This window comes from Pinus tabuliformis, chromosome 7 (genome assembly GCF_031772625.1).
Source record: "Pinus tabuliformis cultivar Carrire ecotype Pingquan chromosome 7, CPIR1, whole genome shotgun sequence".
NCBI lineage: Eukaryota > Viridiplantae > Streptophyta > Pinopsida > Pinales > Pinaceae > Pinus > Pinus tabuliformis.
The window spans coordinates 575,191,294-575,202,406 of record NC_142293.1 but is presented as its reverse complement, the minus strand read 5'-3'; the positions used below and the strand labels follow the sequence as shown (position 1 = coordinate 575,202,406).

The following is an 11,113-nucleotide window of genomic DNA, read 5'->3' as shown; positions in this document are numbered from 1 at the left end:
CATTCTCATTGTGCTCACTTCGCTAGTTGACATTTCACTTTCACTCTTAGAATATTAAATAATTTTGTATAACTTTACAAAAAAATAGTTAAAAAAAAAAAAAAAAACTTCTTAAACTTATATTTATCTTATAAAATGTTTGGATATATATATATTTATATAATGTGTGTATAAATCTTATAAACTGTTTGGATATATATATATATATATATATATATATAATGTGTGTATATATGTGTGTTAATATTTACCTTAGTAAAATGTTTCAATGCTCAAAAAGGAAAAGTTAATTGAAGATAAGTTAATTTAATTAGTGCTTAATAAGAGGAAAATCTATAACTCATTCAATTTTTAATATAAAACATTAATAATAATATATTATTCAAAAATATAATTTAAACAATGAAAATATCACATGGTCCAGAGAAACAAAAAAACCTATTTATCAAACACTAAAATTTTTTTAAATTTCTTCATACATATTTTTTTAAATTTTGCATTTAAATTTTTTTTGGCTGCAGCATATAATAAGATTTAAGCTCTTGAATCTTAATAAATCAGTGTAAATCTATAATAATCCCTTAAAACTTTTATAAAATTATGAATATGCAACCACTCTTCCGTAAACCCTAGGTGAACACAATTCCCTTTTGCTAATCTAATGTAAACCCCATTGTGGGTGAATACAATTTCATTTTGCTAATTTAATGTACCAGTGATTGCATCACACGTAGTATCAACTTAAACCAAAATCCTTGGATATCTCCAAATATCACAACCTTCAATCTAAATGCGTATTCAATTATTCAGAAAGTTCGAACACAATCTCAATTGCAGAGAAGTACTGGCCTACATATTTTCAGCCTTACACCAATATGTGTTTTATTACAGACCACACAAATGGCAGAACCTGATCCGTTCATTTCTTGCTGCCTGCTTCACTCATTTCGCGTATTTTCTTCCACGAGTCTCGGGAAGAAATGTTCTCCCACCACGCATTCACATACTTTCGAGAAGTGATGAGCTCCGCCTTGCCTGTGGCCTTCACAATGTACTCAGTATTCGGAAGATGCGACAGATCTGCTATGCTGAATTCATCCCCTGCCAAATACTTACTCTCAGACAATCTCTTCTCGTACACGTCCAGAACGTTGGAGAACTTCTTCTCGTTCTTCGCAATTTCTGTCTGGTTCTGAGGAATGCCCCACAACGGAGCGAATGCCAGTTGAAATACTAGAAAGGAACTGGGAGGATTATAAGTCTGGCTTTCCACCTCCATCCACTGCTCAATCACAGCTCTCTCTGCCAAACTCTTACCTAACAGCCCAATGGTCCCCTGTGCCGCGTACTTCTCTGCAATGTACCGGACGATGGCCCTCGATTCTGCATTAACCATAAAGCAAAAAATGGATAAGTAAAAGATGAATCTCTAACAAATTGCCATAAGTTTCTAGATGCAGTTTCAGCAATTATGTGATATGTATGGGTACAAACCAAAAAGAGTCAGAGCGCCGTCCTGGAGCACAGGTACCTGCCCGAAGGGCTGCATAAACGAGAACCCATTTCATTAAATATTATGGTTATAAAGATTCACAGTAAAAGATATTCTGAGACGCTATAAGATAAACCTTTCATGGTATTGTTTCACAAGAGCATACCGGGTTTTGCGTTTTGGATGAATGGTGAATGATTGGGTTGTTAAAAGTTTTAAAAAATGTTAATTTAAGTTTAATGCGAATGGGATAGTAATATAGTTATAAATATCTATAAAGGGCAGATGAATTCTTTATATGAATTAGTTTATACGGAGTTTAGTTTTTTCTAGGTTACTGGTTTAAATTTTATGGGAAGTATTTGGGGAATTAAACTATTTATTCAAGGGGAATCCAAGCTTAATCCAATATTGGAGCTGGCCCCTGCTTAAGGTCAAGTCTAGTCCCAAAAAAATATCCTGCTCGAGCCTAAATTTGAACAAATTCATGTATACTGAGTATTAAGACTTTCACAGTGATAAGCTAAGAGAGTTATTAAGGTATCCAAACTTAATCCAACATTGAAGCTAACCTCTGCTTAAGATCAAGTCTAATTCCAAAAAAACATATCCTGCCCTAGCTTAAATTTGAACAAATTCATGTAAACTGAGTATCAAGACCTTCGCAGTGATAAGCTAAGAGAGTTATGAACACTCTGCTGAAATCCTTCTCCAGACCAAACCCTGAGAAGTATTGAAACTTTGAACAAATCCTTTATCAATGTAATGTTTCTACATTTCAAAACTTTAACATTATAAATAAAGATATTCAGTTAAACCATCCAAAAGGCATTCAAGCATAATTTAACATTGAAGCTAGCCCCGGCCTAAAATCAAACCTAATTCCAAAACAAAATATCCTTGTGAACAAATTCCTGTAAACTGAGTATTAAGACCTTCACAGTGATAAGCTAAGAGAGTTATTAACACTCTGCTCAAATCCTTCTCCGGACCAATCTCTAAGAAGTATTGTAACTTTGAAACAATTCTTTATCAATGGGGTGTTTCTACGTATCAAAACCTTAACATTATAAATAAAGATATTCTGTTAAAGTATCCAAGGTTAATCCAACATTGGAGCTGGCCCTGGCCTAAAATCAAGCCTAATTCCCCCCAAAAAAAAAAATCCTGCTGAACAAATTCCTGTAAACTGAGTATTAAGACCTTCACAGTGATAAGCTAAGAGAGTTATTAACACTGCTCAAATCCTTCTCCGGACCAAACCCTGAGAAGTATTGAAACTTTGAACAAATTCTTTATCAATGTAGTGTTTCTACATATCAAAACCTTAACATTATAAATAAAGATATTGAAACCTCCATTGCACAATCTCAGTCAAGAAAAGAGAATAGTGGTTACCTGCATTGCCAGAAACCCAGGCTTCTTTTGTTCACCTTTCTTGAGATCAACGGGGATGAGTTGGTATTCTACCTGCTTCTCCAGGAGGCATGCGAGAGCCCTGGATGTGGCAGTAGAGGCTAGAGGGCCGTATAGCTTCACCGCAGCCATTGCTTCGTCCCAGGCGACGCAGTGGATAACTGTTACCGGCAGATGCAGTTTTGTTCTGTGCCTTCTATTTATGATCTCATTCTATCCCTTCGTCTATGCCTTTTAATTTATCCAATTCCCTTTAAGAGTGTTATTCAGGGATAAACTTTAAGGTGGTTCCCTTCTTTTCTTTTGGTTTACAGACCCCATTTTTTTTTTTTTTTGAGGAGTGGGTCAATCTTGTTGGGGCTGATGCATCCACGAGGGTTGTTGAACATTAAAATAAAGTTGAAAATTAAACTCTACCAATATATTATAGGGACCACGATTTAATGCCCTGTAGGAAATGTGGTTGACTCTCACTAAATAGATTAATTTTCTAAATTATTTTTTTGGTAAAGTAATGCTTCATTAATATACGGTGAAATTACATCATTTATGATTGGTGTAGGTGTTTATTATTAGTAACACTTCGGAAACCAGGCGAGGCCAATTACATAACAGCATTCCATTAGATTAATGTAATTTTAAAGCTATAATAAAGCATATTAAATTATAGCTTTTATGTTTTAGCTAGTGTTTGGTGGATCCTGGTGTAATCAAAATATTTCTTAAAAATTGATTTAAGATAGAACATAAAATTTTATAGGAAATTTAAACATGAAAATTTATAGGAAATTTAAACATGAAAAGTGAAGAGGAAAGCAAGCTTTTTATTTTGATTGGCTTCATTGTATTTTTTTTGGTGGTTTCAAGAGTCGGACCGTATAACCAACTTCTTTTATGCGGGTAAGCCTTCCTTCAATGTCAGCGAATTCTAGCCGAATTCCCTCAAACATTATCGGAATCTTGTCTATCGTAGTATGGTGCTTGAGAAGGACCTTGCCTAGGGGTGACTTGAGTTGCCAGTGCAAGTCTATCATATAAAGGTATTGGTTCTACCTACTATGCATATTCCTAATGTTTGACACCCAGAAGGTAAGCTCCTTCAACATATCCAAATTTGAGTGATGTTGTCGCTCTTGTTTGACGTCCCCCATGCCGTTGAGCTCTTGCTACACAATTGGTGGAATATGGCTATGATAAAGATGTGGCAAGGATTCAAGACGAAATTGAGCCCTTGTGTCACCTTGAGAGCCTCAACCCCCTCCACGCCTTCTACACTTGGGTTTTTGTGTAGTGATTATTGTGGTGGGAAGGAAGAAAAATGAAAGTTCGAGAGACTAGGAAGTTGAGAGGCCAAGGGAGTTCAACCAAGAAAAAAAACTTGAAATCACAAGTGCATAACAAAAGAATTGTTACTTTGCCACCTGAGTTGGGATACCATTCATTATACAACAAAGAGAATGGAAGGAATGAGCAAAGATCAAAAATCAAGAAGGCCATAAAGGGAGGCTAAGTATAGAGGAAATCAATGGCGGAACTAGGAAAAATCCAGTCTACGAGCATTGCCATCACGAGTTTCAAACTCTAGAGAGTTGATGTCAATACACAACAAATGAGCCACATGGAAACATAACCCTCCCATATTAGGGAGTAATGTATTGCATTAAAGTTCATCAATCTTGAATGCATGTGTAATAGCACAAGTTATTTACAACTATGGGTTTGTAAGTGATGTTTTCCATAAACATTGCTTGTGGTGACAATAATCCTACTTGTCACCACCTCTGTCCTCTTACATCTCACTCCCATTGGGGATTTCAAAATTATTATTATAAGTATATTAATTTTTAAAAAATAAATAAAATAAAATAAAAATTTATTAAAGTAAATGTTTTTTAAATTATGTTAATTTTAGGATTACCATTATCATCCAATGTCTATAGGTTCAACTAAAGTTTTATCTAGCGAGATGGAAACAATGGCAGCTAGGGTTTGAAGAAGACCTGTTCAAGCTGTAGCCATAGTACCAACTCTGGAGGAGGACAGTGCCAGAGCGGCAGAGCTTCGCAGAAGAGGGCAGGTTCTGACCCTACAGATGAAAAACGCGGGGTCCAACGGGACCCCATCTTATAAACAGGTAATGATGCACAAGGATAAAATTGCACTGGACGGGGTGCAAATATCAGGCTCTGAGAAGTCAGGAAAGGAGAATCCGACCAACAAAGGAAAGCTAAATAGTGAGGGCAAAGATACCCAGAAACAAAAAGAAATCATTGGCAGCAATAGTACTGCGAACAGAGACAGGAAAAACCCGTCCCTATGACAGATTTCACAAGAAAACAAGCTTGAGGATGAATGTTCAAGAGATAAGGAGGATCTAAACCAAGGCAAGGCAGGACAGGAAGGAACGACGATGGGAGCCAAAAAGAAAGACACCCAGGGACCGTGCAAGCCCAAAGCAACTGAAACCCTACGGGTAATAATCTCTGACCCAGAACTATAGGTGTACCGAGACCACATGGTAGAACATGCAGTGATCTGCAAGTTTATGGGTTTTTGGCCAACAGAACGAGCCCTGTGCATGTGGATAAAGCAGCAATGGAAACCCAAAGGGGATGTTAGACTCCACTTAGGAGCCAAAGGATTCTTCATAGTGGTTTTTACCAATCTGGATGACAAGGATCGAATCTTTGATGGAGGCCCGTATTTCTTTGCCTCAATAGGTCTTTACATGAGACCATGGAAACCCAACTTCGCACCAGAACAGGAAACCTTCAAATAGGTACCGGTCTGGATTCGCTTGTTTTCTCTACCGATTGACTACTAGGGACATGCAGCACTTGAACAGATAGGCAATAAGTTAGGAACCTTCATCAAAGCTTCAAAGGCAACATTACAGAAAAGATACACCTCCTGTGCGAGGATCTGTGTTGAAATGGATGTTTCGGGAGCTCTTCATGAGGGCCTATGGTTGGAATACAGAGATGAAGTGTATTTTCAAGCTATAGACTATGAACAGATCCCATTCCGCTGTAGGAAATTTCATGAACATGGACATTTGATCAGAGAATGCCCAATGAACAGAACGACGGAGAAACCGAAGGATAACAGAGGAGATAAGAATAAGGAGGCTTTTGTTCGACCTCATGCTAGACAAAGAGCAAACAAAAGACGACAAAATAAAGCAAGTACCTCCTTCAGAAGCATAAGAAATGCTTTTGAGGTGTTGGAATTAGAGATGGATTCAGAGGACAACAATCCAGAGCACGAGACATTGCGAGAAAGCCAGACCACAACCACACCAGGAACAAAAGAACCCATTTCTAATCCAATAAACAATATCCCAAATGCTCAGGGACCAACAGAAGGATTAGAAGAAGACTCAGAGATGATGACTAGCGAAATAGGACTAGAGGATATGGAACTCAGTGACATTCTTGAACAAGAAGGTATGGATCTACCAAACATGGTAGAAAATTGGAAAAAGAAAGGCATGGAACACATATCGAAAGAGGAGGTGAACAGAATCAACAACTTATTCATAGCAAGACAACAAGTAGAACTGGATTTGCAAAGAAGGAGCTTGGGAAGTAAGAGCTCAGGGACTGCATCAAACCGCCACCAACTCAAAGCACCGGAAAAAACGAGGAAGAAGGACAAACAATGAAGCATTACAAGAACTTGGTCAGATGCTCCTAAACTCAGGTAAGATGAAAGCCCTTGAGGCGTTCACACTCACCCCCTAAAATTTGTTGATTATGATAGTACTTTCATGGAATGCTAGAGGGCTAAATAGCCTAAAGAAGCAACGATTATTAAAGAAAAAAAATAAAAAAAGGAACAACCAGATATAATTCTTTTGCAAGAAACTAAATGCTCCAACAAAACAATGGAAAACATCAGTAAAAAATTGGGTAAACGAATGGAATACCTAGAAACAGCAAGCAGTGGATGGGAAGGGGGCCTGGCCATTTTTTGGAATCCTCAGGTTCTCCAGCTTATATCCTCTAAAGCTGCCAGATCTCATATATCAATAGAAGTCTAAATGGTAGGGAATCCAGCCACCTATCTCTGCACAAATGTCTATGGCCCTCAGAAACTAGAGGAAAAATTGCTATGGCTCAGAGCTCTATCCAACTTGCAACAGAGATATCCCCAAGCAAAAGCCATTTTTGGAGGTGATTTTAATATGATCACTTCGCTCACAGAAAAAAAAAAAAGGAGGCATCAGAACGCTCAACAGGGATACTGAAGCTTTCAAAGACTTTATTAAATCAGCCAAGCTGGTAGACATCTTCCCCAAGAGTGGAGCTTTCACATGGAACAATAAAAGAGGGGGTGATAGGCAAATCGCCTCTAGACTGGACAGGTTCTTAGTGACAGAAACCATTCTTCTAGAAGGGATTACTGTGGATTCAGACATACTACCAAGTGGAGGGTCGGACCACTGGCCCATAATAATGAATGCGGCCATACTAGGCACACCAAGGAATAAGCCCTTTAGATTTGAAAAGTTTTGGCTTAGTCATCCAGAGTTCACATCGAAAATAAAACAATGGTGGAGTGAACAGTTAGGTATAAGAGGTACTAAAATGTACATTCTCCAAGCTAAACTTAAACATATCAAAACCAAGTTAAAATACTGGAATCAAGAAGTCTTTGACAACATATTTAAAGAAAAAAAGAAGCTAGAGGAGCAATTGGAACAAATTCACAAGGAATGGATCCAAGGAAATATTAATCAAGAAACAATGAATATAGAACAAAAAATCATGCGGGACTGGCAGATCAGATACCAACAGGAGGAAACTCTATGGAAGAAAAGATCTTGAATTCAATGGCTTAAGGAAGGTGAAAAGAACACTAAATTTTTTCACAGATCTGCCATTGATCACAGAAGTGCTGATAAAATATTAAGAATAAAGGATGATTAGGGAATCTCGGTGCAAACTCATCATGAAATCTCGAGCCTTCTCATAAATCATTTCAGCCAAATTGCTCTGGAACCTAATATTGACAGAGAGGAAGCTATTAGGGACCTATTGACTTCTATTCCCAAGCTCATCACAGAGGATCAAAACAAGGCTTTAAATCGAGCAATCACCTTGGAAGAAGTGGAAGAAGCAGTGAAAGATATGCCAAATGATAAGGCGCCAGAACCGGATGGTTTCACCATTGACTTTTACAAAGCCTGTTGGGAAACAATCAAAACAGAGGTATGGGAAGTGGTGGAGGATTCCCGGCGCTCCTCTTCCATCCTAAAATCCCTCAACTCTACATTCATAGCCCTTATTCCAAAGGAGGAGGAAGCAAACACTTTGTCAAAGTTTCGACCAATTGCATTATGCAATGTTTTGTACAAGATCATATCTAAAGTCATAGCTAATAGACTAAAACCAATTCTTCCAGGTATCATTTCGGAAGAACAATCTAGTTATGTAGAAGGGAGACAGATTATGGACAACATATTGCTAGCTCAAGAGATGATTCATACTCTCCAAACTCAGAAAAAAGAGAGCATGGTAATGCAGTTGGACCTATTGAAGGCTTATGATAAAGTCAGCTGGAACTATTTGGAGGCTATTTTGGATGCCTTTGGCTTTGCGAAGCAGTGGATAATATGGATCCTAGCCTTGATTAAGTCTACCAGATTCTCCATTCTGGTTAACGGAGCTCCCACAACCCAGTTTACACCCTCTCGAGGCATACGACAAGGGGATCCCTTGTCCCCCTTTCTGTTTCTAATTCTAATGGAAGGTCTTAGCCAACTTATCAGAAGAGCAAAAGAGGATGGCATAATTTAGGGACTCAACCCCTACCCACAAGCCCCGCAACAACACATCAACAGTTTGTCGATGACATAATGCTGCATGGCACGCCCTCTGTCAAAGAAGCTCTTGGTTTCAAAAGCATTCTCAATCGCTTCAGCCTAGCCTCAGGTATGGAACTTAATCTAGCTAGATCTTCCATTTTATTTTTTAATACGCACTTAGCAATCCAGAAAAATCTATCTACTATCCTCGGTTTCAAGAGGTGTAACCTCCCTTCAAGATACCTAGGGATTTCGCTGACTGATAAACCCTGGCAAAAAATTCATTAGGAAAAAATGATCGCCAATCTGGAGAAATGGTGTCACCATTAGAGCCCTCAACTTTGCAGGCCGCCTAGTCCTCACCAAATCCGTCCTCCAGGCTATTCCTCATTTCATGCTTTCTATTCTCCTGACACCTAAAGGTGTGCTTCAGAAAATCCGTCTCATCCAGAAAGCTTTTCTTTGGTTGGGTAACTCAGTGAAACAGAAGTGGTCTTTAATGGCATGGGATAAAATCTGCCAACCCAAACACCTGGGTGGGTTAAATCTTCAGGACCCCTACACCGTCAACCGAGCATGTGGAGCCAAGTTATGGTGGAGATGGGTAAAGGAACTGAACGTACCTTGGGCCAAACATTAGAAAGCAAAGTATGCTAATCACTATAGCCTACAGAATTTGATCAGGATGCAAGAACCCCTAGATGGTTCTCCAATCTGGAACCTTGCAAGAACTAATCGGAGCATAATTTAGGAACAGAGTTTTTGGGAAGTCTGAGATGGACAGACTGCCCTGTTCTGGGAAGATGCTTGGCAGAAATTACCTAAGCTCGAAAGCCCTGATCTCCTAACCATTCAGAGAAGAAACCAGGAGCTAGGGAGGACAACAGTGAATCATTACTGGAAACCTAACGATAATAATCAAGCATGGAAGCAGTGGATCTTCAATGACACAAAGCAGTCGGAAGAGGAAGACAACATTATAAGAGCACTGCAGATAGAGCTGGCCAAAAGGAAAATAAGGAATGCTCGTGATGCAGATCAACTACGTTGGGGCAAGCTCGAGGGGGGTAATTTCTCCCTCAAAGAAGCAAGAGTCTATATCGAAGAAAATGAACAAAAGGAAAAAGTCAATTGGTATAGTAAAGTTTGGGATGCTGAACTTTGGCTGAAGATTAAAACTTTCCTTTGGCTCTTGATGCACCGAAGAACTCTTACCTAGGAGAACCTTTAGAAAAAAGGGTTCATAGGCCCCTCACGCTGCCCCCTGTGTGAAATTGAGGAGGAATCCATGAATCACCTCCTCAATACTTGTAAATGGATAGAAAGCCTATGGAAATGGATGGAAGCAATATTTAAGAGAACGGACAGGGATAGAAACTCAATACAGGAAAGCATAGGGAATTGGCGCAGTAATTTTTCCAAAACCCAAACGGTCAATACATTATGGAAATTAATCCCGGGGTTTATAGTGTGGACGGTATGGAAAGAACGAAACAGAAGAGTGTTTCAAAATGAAGCTAAAACCATAGAGTTTATTAAAGCCACCATTCTGCAAAACATGAGGGAAACGACTCTTACCAGAGGGAAAGCAAAACAGAACAAGGATTTCTCAGTCATTGACTTACAAATTCTGCAGGCATTTGGAATTGAGATAGGATCCATCATTGTCTCTTCTGAACCGCGACAACAACAAGGCCCCTCCATGAATGTCTGGTCACCACCACCAACAGGCTTTCACAAACTCAACTTTGACGGGGCTTCCCGTGGAAATCCTAGTTCGGCAGGTATTGGAGGTGTCCTTCGGGATTACAAAGGGGAAATACAACATATTTTTAGTCAATCGTTGGGTGAAGGAACCAACAATGAGATGGAATTTGTGGCTTTAGAGCAAGGGTTACGAATTCTAATTCGCCTAGAAATAGAAGCTACAGTGGTGGAAGGGGATTCTCTGTTGGCTATCAATGCAGCAAGGAGAATGTAGATGGGGGAAAAACCAAGTAAGGTAACAAAGCATTGGAGGTTGGCCAAGGTCACAGAACTCATAGCTGAGCACCTCTCAAGCCTTGATGGAATCATCCTGCAAGCAATAAGAATAACGACAAACACGGTGGCTGATTGTCTGGCCAACTACGGGATCGATCACCACTTCACCTACCCGGACATCTGTTGGCATGATGTCACATGCACAATACTTTGGGATAAGTGTTTACATCTCTTGAGACAAGACATTCGTTAGAGGGAGGAGGGGTGCAGAAGTACGATGGATCACACCTTAATAGCGAATGATGATAGACAATCGAAGGAACAACGGGTGACAGGCCCATGAAGTACATGAGGAAGAGTGGGAAATCATCCACAAGGACAAAGTGCATCGAACGAGGAGGACAATCAACAAA

At 39.2% G+C, this 11,113-nt stretch overlaps 1 protein-coding gene across 1 annotated transcript; it reads right to left on the bottom strand.

The window, feature by feature from the left end:
- Window positions 1-783: 783 nt before the first annotated feature.
- On the bottom strand, window positions 784-3,196 carry LOC149248729 (glutathione S-transferase F10-like). Its single transcript, XM_089458536.1, has 3 exons — window positions 2,891-3,196; window positions 1,495-1,543; window positions 784-1,383 (listed from the first exon to the last, which is right to left on the bottom strand). The coding sequence occupies exons 1-3, from the start codon at window positions 3,038-3,040 to the stop codon at window positions 920-922; spliced, it is 663 nt and encodes a 220-aa protein (XP_089314662.1). The 5' UTR covers window positions 3,041-3,196; the 3' UTR covers window positions 784-919.
- Between the last annotated feature and the right edge of the window lie 7,917 nt (window positions 3,197-11,113).

Coding starts and splice junctions, on each gene's coding strand:
- LOC149248729 (XM_089458536.1), bottom strand. CDS start 3,040: ATGGCTGCGGTGAAGCTATACGGCCCTCTAGCCTCTACTGCCACATCC. Junction 1,544..2,890: donor CTGGGTTTCTGGCAATGCAG/GTAACCACTATT, acceptor TCGTTTATGCAG/CCCTTCGGGCAGGTACCTGT. Junction 1,384..1,494: donor CGGCGCTCTGACTCTTTTTG/GTTTGTACCCAT, acceptor TGGTTAATGCAG/AATCGAGGGCCATCGTCCGG.